This window comes from Girardinichthys multiradiatus, chromosome 5, assembly GCF_021462225.1.
Source record: "Girardinichthys multiradiatus isolate DD_20200921_A chromosome 5, DD_fGirMul_XY1, whole genome shotgun sequence".
Lineage (NCBI taxonomy): Eukaryota > Metazoa > Chordata > Actinopteri > Cyprinodontiformes > Goodeidae > Girardinichthys > Girardinichthys multiradiatus.
Genome location: NC_061798.1, coordinates 44,788,549 through 44,809,021, shown reverse-complemented (window position 1 = coordinate 44,809,021; position 20,473 = coordinate 44,788,549). Strand labels below are relative to the sequence as shown.

General features: G+C 40.5%; 1 protein-coding gene across 4 annotated transcripts in view; it reads right to left on the bottom strand.

The window, feature by feature from the left end:
• Nucleotides 1-20,473, bottom strand: part of fbxw7 (F-box and WD repeat domain containing 7) — a 110,259-nt gene that overhangs the window by 5,970 nt on the left and 83,816 nt on the right. For all 4 annotated transcript variants that reach the window (XM_047365365.1, XM_047365366.1, XM_047365367.1 and 1 more), the window contains 7 exons: nucleotides 16,217-16,351; nucleotides 15,147-15,270; nucleotides 14,921-15,057; nucleotides 13,796-13,909; nucleotides 6,168-6,349; nucleotides 3,703-3,928; nucleotides 2,986-3,196 (listed from right to left, as the gene is read on the bottom strand). In XM_047365365.1, the coding sequence (XP_047221321.1) occupies nucleotides 2,986-3,196; nucleotides 3,703-3,928; nucleotides 6,168-6,349; nucleotides 13,796-13,909; nucleotides 14,921-15,057; nucleotides 15,147-15,270; nucleotides 16,217-16,351 (1,129 nt within the window). The remainder of the gene's footprint in view (nucleotides 1-2,985; nucleotides 3,197-3,702; nucleotides 3,929-6,167; nucleotides 6,350-13,795; nucleotides 13,910-14,920; nucleotides 15,058-15,146; nucleotides 15,271-16,216; nucleotides 16,352-20,473) is intronic.

The window sequence follows — 20,473 nt, the reverse complement described above, 5'->3', positions numbered from 1 at the left end:
CATCATTACCTTCACCCTCTTTCAATGACAGTAATGGCATTGTTGTTCCACTATTGTCTTATCAAAGCACGCTAACGAATGGCAGGAATCATCTCCTGACCTGGATATATGACCTACAAAGATCTGCGGCCCTTTCCCCTGCTTCACCGAGGCAGACATTCATGCTCTCCCCGTCTCGTCTCTTCAGGCTCTCACTGGGGCATCCTTTTATTTAGATGCTCTCCAAATGCAAGCACACAGGGCTGTAGTTTGCTAATGAGGGTATTTAGGGACAGGGCGCCAGTGGCAGCCTCGTCTATTCAGGAAAACAACTTCGTTCGTCCTGTGAGACGTTAAGTCCTGGTAATGGAGATAAAACTATTCAAATGGACACAAAGGAAACAAGGATCTAACCAGCAGAAGGGTTCAGTATCTCCAAACACCAGGAGGAGTTTTTAATCTGAGTGGGTCTGCAGCTCTATCACTGCAGCAGCATTGCTGATTTTTACACTCCAGCTCTGTTTTAGTAACAGCAAACGGACCTATTCTGTTTTAGTGATCTAACAGTAAACGGGCCTGTCATATCCAGCTCCTAAAAATGATGGTACTTCTTGGTTGGTCCTCACATCAACATAAAAAGCTTCCGTTTAGCAAAGAATAAAATCTTAGGCAGGCTGGTGCATGTTTTTAGTCACCTCCTCAAATTTCAGGTCCGGTTCGACAAAAACAGGTAAGAACCAGGTCTATTTTCCAAAACTGTACACAACAGGTACAGATTTCTTTATATAACCAGTTCAATTTCTTACCGTCGTTTTAAAAACTGTCAGTGTCTTAATCCCGGCCACAACCGAAAGCAGTCTGGAGGTAAAAACAAACTTTGAGGTTTCAAGGAGGCAAGTGGGTTTACTTTCTAGACTGATTTGGTTTAAAACCGTCCTGAACCAGGTCGGATGAAGCCCCAAGTCCCAACATCTTAGGAATACCGCCAGTTATTTCTCACAGACCCAACAAAGTGGACTCACTTCAGAAATATACAACAGCCGACTTCAACTTAGCCCAGTTATCTGTAGACCGGTAGCTCCGGTCCCCCCCACCAATCCCTCCTCAGTACTTTCACACAGAATATTAACGCATGATGAAAGCTGTGAAAGGGACGCCAGTAGAACACAGTGCGGCCCGCGAAACATTGATGCAACGTTTGCAACATCAGGTATCCAATAATATTTAAGGCTGCAGAATATAATCACAAATTTATTGACATCACATTCTTTACAAGGCTGATATTGCACACACTAATTAAGACATATTTAGCATATGAAAGCAATACATTCCTGCTAGCCATTCAGTAATATACAGATAAGGCCAAAATTATTCATACCCCTGGCATGTTTAGGTTTAAAAGAATTTTACCAACATATTTCTTCTGACTGGAATTAATATTAAAGTTTTGGAGCGACCGAGCCAGAGGCCAAACTTAAATCTGACAGAGAATCTGTGAAGGAAGCTAAAGATTAGGGTAATGGCGAGGAGGCCCTCCACCCTCAAAGACGTGGAGCTCATCACCAAAGATAAATTGACTGAAAGCTGCACAGCCACTACAAGAAGCGTTTGATGGCTGTAACGCCAACAAAGATTTTTCCATTACACATTGAGAAGGACATCCATAATGAATTTTAAACTAATACACTTTCACTTTGTTTTATTATCTTTTTGGGTTTTTTTTGTTTCTAACTTGTTAGCTGCATAAAACGCAGGAAGTGGAAAACAGACATAAATAAACAAAATTATCTTCGAAAAACAAAAAAGGTGTTCAAAAAGCAGGAGGAACAACAACTGGCTGACCACATCCTGTCAGTTTGAGAGATGCCCGTCTTCTTTTTCTTTTTAATCAAAAACAAACTTCTTAGTTGAATGAAACTAATTTTACATCTAAATCTACCAGGAGTATGAATATCAGTGAATAACCTTTGGGCATAAGTATTTTTAGCTGAAGACGTCCTGGTAAAGTCATTAAAAAACTACTGCTGTGCCACTGAGTTGTTTCACTGCCAATATATCACCTGTAGACAAATGAACGTTCAATTACACCATGTAGGTGGAATGAAAATATACTATTTCTTCAGTATTTGGACAGACTACGTGCTATCCGGCATCTATATGTGCAAAAAGCCAAAGCAGAAGGACTTTAACCCTCCAGACTGAAGTATTTGTTTACTTATTGCAACTCCTTTCATCATTGAGATATCCATCAACATCCCTACATGTTTTCTTAAATATTCAGCCTACAGTCGATGCTAAAGGTCACAGAGAGGGTTAGAGAAGCATCCTAATAACCCAAAATAAAGAGACAATTTAGCAAAATTGGGACTTTTCTCACATTTTGGAGCCCTAAAAACAGGCCTGAACATTGTATGGTATGGTGGGTCTCAATATGGAATCAATCTGCTTTTCAGAGGCATGAAAGAAAACAACCACGCTACTCCATGTTGTCTGACAGACACGTAATCCTGAAGAACCATCTGGTCATCACAGAAACTGCCTTTGCTACTGTATCCCTTAACCTCCAACCCGTTCAACAAGTTCACACTTGCATGAATGTCCTCTTTTCAGCTGTGTCAGCCCACTGTCCGGGTTTTACATAACAGCTCTGCTTATCTTGTCATGTAATGACAGCTGTGAGGCCCACGTGTGAACTGCTGGTGTGGTTTTACCAATAGTTCTGAATAATTAAACACACATCAATAATTTCTGTCGCACATCAAAGTTTTTCACAAAGGAAAGGATGACTGCATCATACAGCCTTACTGTCGTAAATAATAAAATCATCTCGAAAACCTTCAGATCCTCCTGAAGTAAATAGCTAAACTGGTATTCTTATCTCAGGTGAATGATGAGATCTTTTAAACCCATATTTATCAGTTCCATTTAGCCACTGCTTTTAATTTTTACCGTTTCTTGATCCTGTCAACAAGTGACTAAACGAAAGTAGAAGCAGCGAGCGTTTACCTTGCAGTGTTTGGAGACACTGGCCCGTCTTGATGTCCCAGATCTTGACAGTGGAGTCTGCGTTGCCCGAGACCAGGATGTTGTCTTTCAGTTCCATGCCGCTGGTGAGGGACTGATGCCCCGTGAGAGTGTGGATGCAGTTTCCCGTCTCCACGTCCCAGACCCTTATAGACGTATCCAGAGAGCCGCTTACAACGTGGATCCCATCAAACTAGAAGACCGAAAGGATCAGTTTTTAATATACTTAGACAGAATAACTGCAGCTGTCACCTCAATTTGCAGCCGATTGCAGAAACATTTCACCAACGCAGCATTTTCAGTTACAAACTTTAGATTAAACTCATTGAAAGGGATCGAATGTTATTGATCTGTCAGAGCTAATCTTTCTCATCCCAATCTAAAGCAACAGAGCACAAATGCATTTAAAGTCTAACAAAGAGGTGGCGTTGCAAAATCAATCCATTAGCACAGTAAACAGCCTCCTCTCTACCTTAGGTGCTCTGTCAGTATACGGTGAGCACGGAGAACATCCTAAAAACAGAAATCCGTTTTCATTTCTACAAAAAAAGAACTAAATTGCAATTTTAAATTAACATATAATTGACTCAAAACAGCACACAAAGCATGAGCAGAATGCTCACAGTATCAAGACTAAGAAGTCACTCTAAAGTTGTGTTTCAGATGCTTACAGTTGGCTTGTGTATCTAAAGTGCTCACCTGTAACGAGTACACTCTGTTGGTGTGGCCTTGCAGCGTGTGGAGGCAGGTTTCTGTTTCTGGGTCCCACACTTTGACCATGAAGTCGTAGGCCCCGCTGACCACCCGCCGCCCGTCGTACTGGACACAGCGCACCGCCGCCACGTGGCCCATGAGGACGTGTAAACACTGACCCGTCTCGATGTCCCAGACACGAAGCGTGGCATCCCGAGAGCCACTGACAACCCTGAAGACAAACCAAACACAGACATGGTGAGTCAAGATTTATTTACATTAGGCCTTTCAACTTTCATGTTTTTGAAGTTTAAGCCACTTTAAATGAGATGCCAGTGAAAGTCTTCCAACATGCCAAATATATCACTGACATGCAGAACTTGCATATGTGGCACTTCAAATACAATATTCTACTAAATGTTTCATTTCAACAGTGCCATCAAAGTGGGATATTGCATCCACTGATACTGTGATGATGTCTGTGTACAAGTGGAAGCAAGTAATGCCTCATATCCCAATTTGTTTCTGTGTGCTGTCAGTCAGCTGTATATCACAGCTGAAGGAAGGGAAGGATGTCTCGCTAGCCTTGGACAATTTGTTGCTATGAGTTGTCATTTAGCTGTATTCTTTGACCAAACAAATTAAAGTGTGTTGGGTAGTGCCTACCTTCCCCCATTGGTTATTTTGAGCTTTCAGGCAGCTGAAGATTAGAACCAAATGAGGGAAGCACTTCCCTTCTCCCATTTGTTGTTGCATGCTGTCAGTCAGCTGTATATTATGACGATTGTATATCAAAATGATTGACATTCAGAGCTCGGGTACCAGAAAAGCTTCTCCGTTTTTGGTGCGACACTTATTTAAACAACTGCTAGTGACAAAACTACTAACCAAGTGATGCTATTTTTTATTAAGGGTTTCACATCACTGTGCTCGTTAATATTAAAGGAAAATCTATCTTTTGAAACATTAAACATTAAAAGTGCTGGCACTGGGGGTGGAGGACGGTTCAGGTGGTAGAGCAGGTGCACCCTGTGCGGAGGCTACAGTCCTCGGCGCAGCCGTCCTGGGTTCAAATTCTGGTCTTTATTTATTTATCATAATATTATTCTAACAATATGATAGTTACCGACAATAGTAATAGCAGAATCCTTTTGTTTAAATGAATGTTTAAAAATAATGTTTATTTTTATTGTTTATCAGTAATGATACCAGGAAGCTGTGGTATTTATGCACAATGTTTTCATTCGGCCATAATCTCGGCACGTGCCTAATAGAAGATAAGCTGCATTTTTTGCACAGATGATGTTTTTCTAGTTTTAAGTTCTCCAACAGCTTAAATTTAAAAGTGTCCATCAGTCCTTATTCATACTGTGGCAGCTGTGCTGACAGAACAGGACGGTGGAAACATTTTCTCTCACTCCTCCAGCATCGCATTCATGCTCACACTTGAATATACAGAATGTGCGCTTTAACTCAAACAGCCGCCTCGAGCCATGTCTTGATGGCGGACGGGAAGATTATTATAGGTTAAGGGAAAAAAAGACAACTCCCTTTAGGAGTGACTGTTATTAAAATGTTGAGTCCGGGGACTGGTTGTCACAGCTTCACCCGGTTCCCAGCAGTTTCACTACAATCAAAAACAAGCAGCCTTTTATGGCAAGATTCTCCTCGAAGATCACTTAAATTAAATAAATAAATAAATAAATAAATAAATAACTTGTGACTACACAGCTCACACTCTTTATTTAGTAAATGCCTCACAGCACTTTAAAGATGGAAATCACTGGCATGTTATTCACTGTCTGCAGCTCGCAGCCTTTCCACCCGGTGAGTAATCAAGTACTACACAAAAACCTTGGTAGGCCCTAAGGCAAAAAGAGCAGAGTGTGAACAAGTGAGCAGCAGTTCACTTAAGACGGCTCACAGCCTCCATTTATTCACTGTGAAACCATAGATGCCGTCCTATTTTCCATAGCTGCTGTTGCTCTTTTTGGCGAGTTGCTTTGCATGTTGCAAATCACGAGAAACACAAATAAAAGAATCAAGATTCTGGTTTTGTACAAATAGCACAACAGAGGTGTCATAGATGATGTGGTTGGCATTGTAGATCAAGATATAACTGCTGTATTATATTTAACATAGTAAAACAATACATTTTATCTATTAAAATACTTGTGAATCAAACACAAATGTTTTGTTCACTAAGCAGAAAGGAGCTACGTCTTTATTTGATTATTAGACAACACAGAAAAGCTCACTGTTTGAAAAAGAATACAGTGCATTGCAATAGTATTAGGTGTTGTATGTTTGGCTAAAAAAAGATAAACTCTTTATCCACTTTCTGAAATCTTTATCCACTCCCTTAATCTTTAAGATCATTAGAAAATCTTCAAAGCAAAGGAAAACCTAAAGCTGCATTCTTTAAAGTTGAATCTGAGCTTAGCAAAGCTCATCAAAGAACTGCTTCATACCTTTTCTCATGTAGGTGCATGCAGCGTACTGTTGAGGTATGCCCATAGAGGGTGTGGATACATTCTCCCGTCTCTGCATTCCAGACCTTGAGTGTGCGATCAGTGGAGCCGCTGATGATGATGTTGTCTCGCATCTGGGATGACCAGACGCCCCCGGTGTGGCCCACCAACGTCCGCAGACACTGTGAACACAGACAAAGAGCCATGACTCCTCTCTGCCTACCTGGGATGATCCAAAGTTGTAGTCTGAAGGACAGCAGGGGTGATTACATTTACACATATCCAGCATCAGGTTCAGAACTGGAAATCTCATTTGGGATTTCATTTGTCGTTGACCTCATGTTGCCTTCAGGGGGGGAAGAAAGGAAAATTGAATTTTTGTGACCTGTTATTGGAAGAAGGAGCTTGTGCACGCTGTTTCTGCTCAGGGGCTAAATATCCGAGCCCTCAGCGAGCTTTTATAATTGCTTTTACTTATCTGTTTGAAACGCGGCCAATTCATTCTTGCTGCAGAAAGGGTTGACAACCATCCTCAATAAGACGCGTCCATTCGTCCTCATTAGGGATGCTAGATTAGCTATTGATTACAGCAGTTACGGAAATCATTCTGATCAATTGAATTTGCGTCTCCGCAGTTTGTCCCACGTTTGGGTCGATTTAATTATCTTAAATGCATTAAAGTGAAACTCTCTGGGGGGGGGGGAGGGGGGGGGGCGCATTCGCGGGCAGCAGCTGTGGTTCTGTGAGGTTCAGAGTGAGGCTTGTCGCTCCAGTGTAGAACATGTGACCTGTGACTGCAGCTGATAAGCAACAGTTTAAGTGAATACTAGAAGAGGAAGAGTTGACACAGAAGATTAAAGCTGCAACCTGTCTACCTTGTTTGGACCCATCAGGGACAGAGGACCTTCAAAAACTGTAGTGAAGAGTTGTGACATTAATGTGAAGTTCATTTCAGAGGTAAGATAATATTTTGCTTCATTTGATACACTTTCGCGGTCTTTAAAACATCTTCTTTGGACCTTTTCACACATTTTAAGCTCGGTACCTAGTTATTTTAAGGAACAGTTTGGTTTTGTTTTAAAGTCACTTGATTCAGACCTTTGAACCACTCATACATAAAACAACTCTTAAACTCAAGGGATGAACCATTCTTATGTCCCCACATGATAGACAGCTTTGCAAAGAAACCATGTAATTCTAGCTTTGGTTCGAATAACAGTATTAATTAATATGTTACATTATTTTTGCAGCAGTTGGATTAAATGCATGTATATTTTGTTTAAAATCGTATTGTATAAACTGTAGTACTTTTACTCAACACCATCATACCGTGAGAATCTAAATACCGTTATCAAAGATGGTTTATTACTTTTGCACGGTCAAATTTACTATTTCAATTACTCAAAATCTGTGTAATAAAAACCGTCCTAATTTAATATTGTGACAAATGCAGTTTCCACAGTTTTGTGTTTTGTGCTGAGAGGGCTGTACCTTAATGTAATTTGTACCGAACATATGAGGATCCAGAATTCATCTTGTGAATTAAAGATATAGAAGAAAGCTCAGAGAACAAGGATCGGTGTGATTAGAGCCCACTCAAAAACTGCGTGGGAAGAGACTGTATCTGAAATGAAGGACTTAGGCATCCAACATAAAATAAGCCTCTCTCTGAGAATGAAGGAAGATTAGTGCTTCCTTCGCTCAAACTGTGAATGCCGGCTTTAAAACATGGGGCTGCTGATACAGTGCTTTACACTTACAGAAAGCGCCGATTGTTTATCTCTATGAAATATTAATAAACAAACAAACCTGATCTTTGTGAGCAATATAATAAAAAACGGGTAAACCGGGTCAAATGTGCACTGAGCTCATACTTTGCAAGCATTAACAGCCATAGGTAAAGAGTCTAGATAATTACAACCAAACGCCACATCATTAAAAGATTACTGGATAATGTTACATATTTATACCCGATAGCCTGTAGCAAGACAGACTGGATAAAGAGGTTATAAATGTTACGTGACAGACTTGGGGAACAAGCCTCAGAGCTAAAATAACAAACAGCTGAATGAAAAATGTTCCAAGATGCGAAATCCGATTAAATGTTTGTTTTCTTTTGTTGCCTCTGGGACAGTGAAAGATGTCTAGGAGACGTGTTTCATTGCGATTTTCTTTTTTTTATATCAAAACCTTGTGGACAACTTGGGTTAATTAATCCTCCTGACATGATGGTTATAGTCACGAAATTTATCAAATGCTTGCATAAAATCTTTATCCTCAAGAAAATAAGATTCTTTCTTTACAATTGATTTGTTTTCAGAAAGTTTTCTCGCAATCCATGGCAAGATTCTGACAAAATCCCCTTTTTGCAGACCTTGAACACTATTATCATGAAGAATGATAAAACGGTTTTGCAGATTTACTAGGTATGTAATAGTACGCCTGAATCATGGTTCTAAGGGATGTCAAACTCCTGTCCCAGAGGGTCGCTGTGCTGCAACGTTTAGATGTGTCCCTGGTCCAACAGGCCTGAATCAAATTCGCTGAATTACCTCACCGGTATGCAGTCAGGTCCTCCAGAGCCCTGCTAATAATCGAATTATTAGATTCAGGTGTGCTGAAGCAGAGGCACATCTAAAAGTTGCAGGACACCACCCCTCAAAGCCAGTTTGACACCTGCGTCTGAGGCATCTTTCTTGTTAAGGAAATAGATCAAAATAAATGAGTATTTGTTTCAATCAATAAGAAGCAAGACGCCTGCTGCATTCATTTAGCGTTTTTTGGAGACTGGTGGCACGTTGAATGGCAGTTGCTAAACTCTAGAAAGGCAGTGTATGGCAAACCTCAAACTAGTGAGCAGAAAATGACTCAGGGCTGGGAAATACAATACATGCACAAACAACATGCTTTTAAGACCACTATATAACAAGTGTGTGCTCCTCATCTATTGGTCCTGCTGCTGCTGTGTCACTGGAAAACCAAAACAACACGTTTGAGCTTTCAGCCTCTTCTGACATTATTGCCAGGCATGCTTGCATTAGTTTGGTGAGGAGTGCTTTAGATAGTAGCTTGAAACATCCCACTTTCAGGCATGGGATCTAACAAAATTCAATAAAAACATGTGTGCGTCTTGTTGGATGTAGAGAAGTAATCATCTGTGACCAGATCCTGTGTGGACAGCATGTTAAAGATTTGTGGACATATACCTGTAAGGTTACTTTACAGGTTAATGTCTCATCTGACCAGAGTTTTCTAGGGGTCAAAGTCAACAAGGACATAGAACACATGCAGCCACCAAATAATCCTTTTATGCCTGTCTTTTTATCTCTTTATGTTGTTCATATTTCTTTATAAGAACAATAAAAAGATGTTATTGTGACTAAAGTCATTTAATTGAGCATCTGTAGTTTTCAAACTGTTGAAAACAAGCAACAGAAATAAACCTTCAAATGACATCTGTATGAAAAGGGGTCATTTTTCTTTAGAGCCGTGGAGCAGCAAGAATCACATAAATAGATGAGATGTTCTTTTAATCTGGAGATTTAGGATTTAGAATGAGTTACGTTTCAATGGAGTCAAAAACATTAAAATAAAAGATTAACAGCATTAATTCCCCAATCTTACATTATTTCAGTAACACAGCAGCAACTTCAAATGTTTGTGATTTGTTGATGAAGAAAACAGGGTAATGCTGCAGGTCCACAGCGGACATCCCTCCCTGGATGCAGCATCAGTCCACAAGTCTGCCATCTTAAATCTGCGTAACAACCGAGGCTACCGCTGACAGGCAGCCCCAAGGACAAGCTCTGCTCTGTTAAACACAAGGCAGCCACCTCTGAAGCGCCGAGATCTATTCACCTGTTTGTGTGTGCGGATGGAAGATTGACAGCTCGGGACCGAGCTGGAGACACACGAAGACAAAAGGTTCATCCACTGAGGACAGAATCTTTAAACACCTTCCCAGAAACAACTAGTGGGAAAACAATGACAAATACAAACCGCATTTGCAGGTTTAAAAAGATATTTTTGTCTTCCAGCTGCTTTTTGTTTCTTTATACTTACAAATACCAAGATAATGAAGTTAATTTTCTGATTTTCTCTCAGCATGGGTTGAATTCAGTGTTTCATTTAACATCATAATCCAAGGCGAGAACAAATGGAGCAAAAAAATGAAGGATTCGCCTTGGTGGTTGATGAAGATTTAGCTGCACTAATTTGTTGAAGATTTAAAAATTTAGATCATGTCTCTGTAAGTGAGTGTTGGTGTGGCGTTACCAGTCAATTTGGGGAAAAAAAAACTCATCTTTGAGGGAAACGAGATTTGTTAAAGAATTGATAGAAACATCTGTTAGGAGCATGTCTAAATTATATCCGCTTCAATATTCAGAGCCAGCCTGGGACGAAAGTGGGGACATTTTCAAGGGTCCAAAAGCACCATTTACTTCATCACAGTGCAGTTCTTACCCAACGCTTTCACCGGAAACCTCATTTGGTGGTCACTGGTCTCACACACACCGCCTGATGCTGCTTTTAGGGCTGCAACTAACAATTATTTTGTTAATCGATTAATCAGTTGACTATTTTTTGATTAACCGATAAATAATTGGATAGCAAAAGGTGCTCAATAAGAGATTTTTACAGAATTTGGACCAGGTGAAGCTAAAGCTATGCCACTAATGCTATTGGCTTAATCACTGCAGTGAGTGGGTTGCTGTTTCAGCAAATGGCATGTTTTAATATCTGTATACTCCAGTTAACCATTATACAAATACTAAATGAGTTGACGATTATTTCAATAATCGATTGATCACATTTAATTCGATTGTTTCAACCCTAGTTGTTTTAGCTTCTGATTTCAGCATTTTATGGCTGCTTACCGCAGGACAGCTAGGAAACACTTTAGTGTTGCTGTTCTTTTATCTTATAATATTATTGTCCATAAAGAGAAATCACAATCAGCAAAAATTGGTATCGGCACATCAAAGCATCAACCCTGACCATATGTTTGCAGCCAAGACACATGAGACGGTAACTTTTTTAAGAAAATGGGTCTAAATCTTGAATCTAGTGACACCACAGTAAGAAAAGCGAGAGAATAAAATCAGTTTCTGGCACTGATTGAATTGTCTTTGCTGCAGAACTCCAGAATGGGGATCTGCAGCTTTTGTTGAGGTTATAAGAGAAAACAGTAAAATATGCACTCAAGGTTAATAAAATATTGTATAATGGTAAAGCAGTGGCTGCAAGGCGGGTGCACTGGATGTCACGTGCGTTATTCCTTCAGGGGGCAACAACAAGCCATAAAACCCGCCTGTATCCTGCACAGGTAACAGCTGAAGGTGAATTCATAGAAAAGGTGGCTTTAAAGAGCTGGCAAAGTCTAACACAGGTTGACAACAGAAAAGAAAAATAAATTACGAGTGCTGGGACCCTTATTGTATTTTTACTCAAGTTTTAGGAGCATCGACAGACGGTTTACAGAAAGGGTTGACTCAGCCTAATTGGCTGTTCTTCCAGGAGCATGGGTGGGGGGGATGGGGTGTTTGCAGCACCCAAACAAACAGATTTGAGTTTGTTTCTTAAATATTTTTTTGCTGTAAGCGAACAATCCCGAGGCAGTTTAACACTGCAGGAGACGACACTGTCAGTCTGAATAAAGGTGGTATCAGGAAAAAGCAGTACATCCTGCTGGTGAAGTGATTCATTGCAGACCTCTGCCCCCAATATGGAGCCGCTGAGCCTTTAACTCACCAACCTGTCAGCTAGATATTTGTGTTTTAGTGAAGCAGAGCCAAACTGAGCTCCTTCCCCATCAGATGACCTTGGTAAGATCGACTCAGATCAGAAAATGCTGTGACTGGTGCGCTTATAATCAGTGATGGGATCAGGGCCAACTCAGGCTTGTGTGAAGCAGCATCTTTGCATCAATAAAAAGCTTTTTTTCCCAATTATATGCCAAGGATGACAAAATCCACAGAATATGCACATGCACTTAAAGGTTACATTAAGATGCTTTGTGAAATTAGATTTTTAAATCAAAAAAGACCTATGCAAACTGTGTTCAAATGATTATTTCGATTATTTAAATGGGAATCCAACAAGCACACATGAAAACTCTGATCTGCAACAAAATACACCTCACTGCAACATCCTGCACCACCTTTCTTTTTAATAAAGAGAACCGGCCTGTGTGACTGCTCCGGCTTCAGCTATGAGTACAAACACGGCGAGCAGACGAATGCTGAGGAACAACTCTGCAAAACGGATCAATGTAAGGAACGAGAAGAGGCTGGTAAGCCCCATCAGAAGATTGTATCTGGATGCAAAAATAAGTTTTTGATCTCCAGTTATCTGGCAGTCTGGTGCTCAAGATGAAGTTTTAGTGCACCGGGAATTTCTGAAGACATGCAGTGCACAGAAAGTCTGCAGAGATGTTTCCTTCTTTTTCAAATCAAGACAGGGTAGAAATAAAACTTTACATACAGTACCATGAAAAGCTATTCATAAACCTTGAACCTTTTCACATTTTTTATTACTATATTTATTTTGTGTGACAGACCAACACAAAGTACTGCTTGATTTTCATTCAAATTAATACTTAAAGGTGGACACTTGCAATTAGAATCCATGTATTCGAATAGCTCTAAATAAGATCCAGTGAAACCAGTGGCCTTAAAGATGTCGCTCATAAATCTGGCCCTGGTAGAAAGAAAGCTTCTGTTAAAAGAAGTCCATAAAAAGTCATCTTTGCAGTGAGCTGCAGCCCATGCAGGGGACACAGCAAACCTGGGCAAAAGGAAAAACGCTATGTGTGGAAGACGGCTAACACTGCACATCACTGTGAAGATACCCTCTCTAGTGGGAAACATGGTGGTGGCAGCATCATGCTGTGGGGATGCTTTGCTTCAAGAGAAACAGGGAGGCTGGTTAGAGCTGCAGGGCATTCCTAGAAGAAAACCGTTTTAGAGGCTCCAAAAGACTTTATGGTGGGGCAGAGGTTCTCATTCCAAGAGGACAGTGACCCAAAACATACGACCAGAGCCACAATGGAATAATTTAAAAGATGTACAAATAGTAGAATGGCCCGGTCAAAGTCCAGGCCTAAACCAATTTAACAATATGTTGCCTGATTTGAACACTAATGTTCATAAACACTCTCCATCAAGTCTGAGAGCTTCCTTACGACTCTGAGAACAAAAACGAATGCCACACATTTTGATTCACTATTGTTCCAAAAAATAAAACAATGGTTAATTGTGTTTTATTCTGTCACCCATACAAAGATAAATGGTTTATTCTGATAGTATCTAATGATAGTAGTGTAAAGAGGTCCCTTCACAGGCTTCACTAATCAGAGCTGCTGTTGAGATTCAACTTTTATTCCCTGGAGACCATAACAGCATCTAGGCATCATCCATGACTAACGCCTCACACATTACAGTACATCGATTAAAAAAAAAAACACATAGTTACACTTAGAACATGATAACAGCTAATTCCATACTGTGGGAGACTGGGTAAGAACCCCCATTTGTCCAATTATTCTCTCTTTTAAAGTTTCAGGCAAAAAGTGTTAGAAAATAACTCATATTAAAAAGAAAGATCAAACAATAAAAACCTGACTTTACCTTCCCTGTGATCGCCGACCAGACCTTCAGCGTGTTGTCATCGGAGCCGCTGACGATGCGGTTGCCACAGAACTGGAGGCAGGTGATCACATGGTCATCGTGTCCCTTCAGCACCTTCAGAAAGGACAGACGAGGCGAGACAGGATGAAGAGGACAAGAGGAGTTGGATGTGTGATGACAAAGCAAATGACAAGAGCTGAACAGACAGCAGCGTGTCTCCAGGGCTTTGTGTCTGTTGTGGAAAGTGTGATCTCTTCTACCATCATCTCCTGGGGAAGCAGCATCAGAGCCAGGGACTTAAAAAAGCTCATCAAGCTGATAAAAAAGGCTGGCTCTGTTCTGGGGACTCCTCTGGAACCTCTGGAGATCATTGTGGAAAGACGGATTCTTCATAAAATGAAGAACATTATGGAGAACCCTGAGCATCCTCTTCATGAGACTGTCCTACAACAACAGAGTGTCTTCAGTCAGAGGCTTCTTCAGATCTGCTGTAGGAGATCCTTTCTGCCCACAGCCATCAGCATCTACAACGGCTCTTTGAGGAAACCTTCATAATATGAGCTATAACAACATTTAATTTCCCTTTGGGATTAATAAAGTATTTTTGAATTGAATTGAATCAAAGTGAGAATGAGATCAGAGGAAAATGTCACAAAGTTCTGGAGGTGTGCAAAGCTCTTTTAGAGGTGTTTGCTTCTGTGTTTATGTCTGTCTGCTACTGGGTCATGGGAATGCCAGCTCAGCAGATCACGCAGCTTGCTGCATATGCAGAAGAATACAAACGACCCTAGGAACCTAATTTGTGCCAGTAGTGTCCTAAAATGACCTACAGATGTTCCCAAAACAGCTGAAACCTTTAACGTCTACTGGAGAAACATTCAGGTCATGATGTGAAGAAAAACTTCTTCACAGGTGAAAGATAAAAACAGACCTCAGTTTGAAGGAGGCTGTCCTGTGGGCCTGCTTATTTCCCAGAAATACTTCAGACATGACTTATTGGCATCTTTCCTTCAATTCCACACTTCAGACTCTTTTTTTGAACCTGCCTTCTTTGTCCTAAAGGCGTCTGATAACAGATCTTCAAGATCTAACCCGTGGGGAATTAAAGTTTGCAGAGGAAGCTACCTTGGGTGATTTGAGGTCCCCTCTCCTCCAGTTAGTGTCTATCCTGTGCTGCCTGATGTAGGCACTCTTCCAGGGGCTGTGGGTGAAGCCTGGCTTGGCAATTTTCCTTTTCCGCGGGGGCAGAGGCTCATCAATACCTGCTCAGAGAGAAATAATTAGCTGAAGGCACTTAAAAGCTAAATATCAGCTGTGATTTTAAGAGGGTGGAAAGTGACTGGAGACTTACACTCTTCCCTGCATTTCTCTCTCCACAGCAGGTTGTCTTCTGCCAGGATGCGCCAGTAGCGACACGTCTGCGCCGCTTGGAGGAGGTCCTTCGGTTCCAGGAATGAAAGTACGTACAAAGCCAGCTGTTGACAGACCAGGAGAACGTTAAATGGTGCACATTATAACATAACATCAAAACAGTGAGGTGACTAAAACCTTTTTGTCAAATCCAAAATAAAATATACACAATATAAACTAAGTACATCCAATGCAAGCATTTCATTTTGGTTATTAGACTGATTTTATTGAAGCAGATGTTCTGTGGTTAGATGATCGGTTAGATGATGACGACTAATGGTTAGTTATCATCGTCTAACCGATGCAGGTATCTGTAGATATTTATGAGCAATGAGCAAATTTAGCTTTTTTTAACATCAGGAAAGTTTAGATAAATGCCTAAACTATTTTATAGCTTCTGGAGTTACTTTTTGTCCCTCCTAGTTCTTCTAAATAGCTACAGGTTAGCTTTAGATGTCCTTTAAATCACATGGATCCGAAAGGGCCTAAATCAGTAAATATCCAGTCTGAGTCAGCATTTAATTGTTTGGATACGTCAGAGTTGTTATAATAATAGTTTCAACCTAGTTTGGATCTGCAGTGGGATGACATCGACCTGCAATCAAATAACCCAACAACCTCACCAATTACAGATCTAGCAGAGGAAAAATGAAATTACCAAAAGATACCGATGATAACAGGACAGATTAACAGAAGGATTAGGATTGAATTTGTGTGAACACCTGACACGGTTTGAATATTTACTTTTGGATCAATTTGTTCTGACATCTTGAAACCTTACATATTATTGCCTCAGTCTATATCCCATTCTCTGCTCTTCTGTATCATCCCCTGCCAGAAAGATCATTAAGTCTGCTGCAGAACATCCAGCTGACAGAAGCTGTTTTACCAGAACCTCATCAACATCTGGCAGGTAATACGCAGAGCAAAAGCGAGGCACCTTAAATTGTTGCATTAAAAATGAACAAGCGAGAGCAGGCTCCAAAAAACAGGGGCTAGAGAAGAGCTCACCTCTTTGGGCAGCAGGGAGATGAAGTCGCGCTGAAACTGCGGCTCGATCACCTGCATCATATGCTTGACTTGTGTAGGCTCACAGCTGTCGATCAGCTCATCCAGCGCCAGCAGCTTCTCTGGGCCGGTCCAGCTCTGCAGAAACCAACAGGAAAAATAGAGATGGTTATCAATTAAGTGCTTGTGATTGATGAAGGCAGCAACAAACACGCTCTGCTTTTCTTTCAGATTAAATTATCATCAAAGCATCAATCTAGATGAAGATTTAGATCAAAGCTGATTTTAGACCCATAAAGTCAAAAAGAAGCAAATGGAACTGACTGATTTTACAGGAAACATTTAATTGTCAAGATTTTTGATCTACATGGCAGTGAAAGAGATTTTTTCTAATTTTGCTTTGTTGTCACATTATCTTGTTTTAGAAGAAACTCATTTTAATATCAAAGATAACCTGAGTGAATAGAAATGACAGTTTTCAAATGCTGATCTACTTTATGAGGGTAAAAGCTTAACAACATTTTTAATTAAGCAGAGTATAATTTCACTAACTACACCAAGTCCCGATTATTTGACACTTCTGGCAGTAAAGAAGTTATTTAAATAGAACCTATCTGGCAACATGAGGTAGGCTAAAATAAAAATGAATGAAGGGTTAGAGAGGAACACAGAGCAGCAAAAATGATATCCATAGGAAAGGTTCAAGGTCAAACCGCTGATCAAAACAGGAGCGGAACTTTTTGGAGAATGCACATCCTGCTGCATCTTCCATAAAACCAAAAGCCATTAAAGAAAAAAAGATCATTTCTGGTGATTCTGGTGGTAGTGTAAAGTTCTGGAGCTGCTTTGCTCCTGAACTATGCTCTCTATCAGATAATCCTGAAGGAGAATGTCTGGGTTTCGCAGCTGGAGCATGATCCAAAGCACATCAACCGCCTCTCATCTGGATGATCGTTTTGAAGTGGCCTTAAAAGTCCAGCCTTAAAATCAGAACGTTAGGCTGTTTTATGATTATGCTGATAAACTCTCCAATGTGGCTGAATTAAAACAATTCTGCACAGAACAGTGGGATGTAAAAGACCCATTGACAGTTATTAGAAACACCTAAGGGGAGCTGTTGCCGTCAGGGGTGCCCCATTAGGTTAACTGCGGAAAATAGCTTTTCTACACAGAGCCAAGCTGGTTTGGACAGCTTTTTTATCATCCTCTATTTTCATTTACCCAGGTTATCTTTGTCTGATATTAAAATGTGTTTACTGACCTGCAACATAACTGATCTAAAATCTGTGGATCTACTAATTTGTTGAAATACTCCACTATTTTTGCAAAGCTAAAACTTAAGTAAACCAATTTCAAGCACCAGAACAATTCATCCACCTGAGTAGAGGTGGTTTAATGCAAGAAAGGTAAAGCTCAGAGTGTGCCGAACATTTTGATATGTAATACCTGTGGTTGAAACGGGCAAATAAATGAAGGGTCATAAGAAAATCTGACAAAAGATCGAGATCAATGTTCATTTTCACCCATAACGATCAAAAAAGAAGCAAATAGAACCAACTCATTTTACTGAAGAAATAAAAGGCTGAGATTTCTTAAATACTAACTTTTGCATTTGTCTAATTTACAAGCTGAACGCAGTTTGTTTTCTAATATGTGCAAAGCTGTTATATCAGATTGTTGATAAGATACACTAATCCAGTTACAGACATCATCTTCTGTGGCATAACAGGACATGACTCTATTGAACCACTGAAGCCAAATGAACTTATTTACTGTGCCACAATAGTTTCTCTGTGACCTGGAATTGCATTAAACTTTGTTTTCATTTCTCAAACCATATAATTCCTGCAAAACAGTTACAAATAATTAATTACAGAGCAGCAGAAGTCTGTTTCCATCTATGCTGATAAACACATATATACACAGCTCTAAAAACGTTCGCTCCACGTCGTTGAGCTCAACCCTTGGTGTTAAGAGTGAAAGTGAACCAAGCAAACAGGACTGAGGAGTTAAAATGGATGACTGTTTTGGTTTACTGGCAGAAGGAACCTAGAAACCTCCAGTCTCAGTGTGACCTGGGATGTGGGTTCTGCAGCGGTGCCTTAGCTTGAGGCATCTGGGTTTTTCAATCAGTGGAAAAGTTCAACACCATAAACCTGCTTCTCAGCGGCACTCAGCGGTCCAAGTCCTCCAGCTTCAATGTTTTGGAACAGGGTTTTTTTTCTGACTAACGCTCTAAACTGTTTGTTGAACCCGACAGATGCAGGTCTTCTGCCCTGGGGAACACTGGGCTCCAACAATGATTACAGGCTATGATGCAAAGTGGAAAATCTGGCCCTCCAACTGTAATTTGGCAGCTGAAAGGTTTAGCCAGAGGTGCTGGTTATGAAGGTAATGAGGAAGTTCAGAGCGCTCCCCACAAACAGAGGGCTGAGCAACAGATAGTTAACTCTTACATCAACTTTCAGCAACTGATTGTTGCTCCTGTTCATCCTTCTCAACCTGAGGTTAAATTGCTTTCCTTCTAAACGTTTCTACTACATTACAAATCTTTTAAAATTCTTTCTAAAATTGGGTGACAATTGAAAACATGTTTAGCATACTTTTAAGTAGAAATTTTAATAGTATTTATGTATTTATTTATAGTATTTAATAAAGTGTAACAAGACCTTGCGTTATTAAAGCATCATGACATTTCTCATCTAGAAAAAATCTGTCTTGCAAAGAGACTTTTAAATTCATTTTAATCTTATCTGTGAAGAAGGATTTTGGATATCTGTCATTAAAAAAAACAGACAAGAACATCTGGAGCATTGTGAGAAAATATTGATGTGAAATGTAGCTGGCTAACAATGTGGAAGCTGGCTTCCTTTGGTTCATTCTCGATCAGAAAAATGACGTTTAAAAATAAACCTCGTATTAAGTAGAAAACAACACGCAGGTCTTACATATGATTTCAGAACATATCCTTGAAAAGATGGAGGCGTAAATCAATTCATATTCCAAAACAAACTTTCCCTGATCAGAAAAACTAATTTTTAAATCCCTTAACTGTACAGGTCCTTCTCAAAATATTAGCATATTGTGATAAAGTTAATTATTTTCCATAATGTAATGATGAAAATTTAACATTCATATATTTTAGATTCATTGCACACTAACTGAAATATTTCAGGTCTTTTATTGTCTTAATACGGATGATTTTGGCATACAGCTCATGAAAACCCAAAATTCCTATCTCACAAAATTAGCATATCATTAAAAGGGTCTCTAAACGAGCTATGAACCTAATCATCTGAATCAACGAGTTAACTCTAAACACCTGCAAAAGATTCCTGAGGCCTTTAAAACTCCCAGCCTGGTTCATCACTCAAAACCCCAATCATGGGTAAGACTGCCGACCTGACTGCTGTCCAGAAGGCCACTATTGACACCCTCAAGCAAGAGGGTAAGACACAGAAAGACATTTCTGAACGAATAGGCTGTTCCCAGAGTGCTGTATCAAGGCACCTCAGTGGGAAGTCTGTGGGAAGGAAAAAGTGTGGCAGAAAACGCTGCACAACGAGAAGAGGTGACCGGACCCTGAGGAAGATTGTGGAGAAGGGCCGATTCCAGACCTTGGGGGACCTGCGGAAGCAGTGGACTGAGTCTGGAGTAGAAACATCCAGAGCCACCGTGCACAGGCGTGTGCAGGAAATGGGCTACAGGTGCCGCATTCCCCAGGTCAAGCCACTTTTGAACCAGAAACAGCAGCAGAAGCGCCTGACCTGGGCTACAGAGAAGCAGCACTGGACTGTTGCTCAGTGGTCCAAAGTACTTTTTTCGGATGAAAGCAAATTCTGCATGTCATTCGGAAATCAATGTGCCAGAGTCTGGAGGAAGACTGGGGAGAAGGAAATGCCAAAATGCCAGAAGTCCAGTGTCAAGTACCCACAGTCAGTGATGGTCTGGGGTGCCGTGTCAGCTGCTGGTGTTGGTCCACTGTGTTTTATCAAGGGCAGGGTCAATGCAGCTAGCTATCAGGAGATTTTGGAGCACTTCATGCTTCCATCTGCTGAAAAGCTTTATGGAGATGAAGATTTCATTTTTCAGCACGACCTGGCACCTGCTCACAGTGCCAAAACCACTGGTAAATGGTTTACTGACCATGGTATCACTGTGCTCAATTGGCCTGCCAACTCTCCTGACCTGAACCCCATAGAGAATCTGTGGGATATTGTGAAGAGAACGTTGAGAGACTCAAGACCCAACACTCTGGAT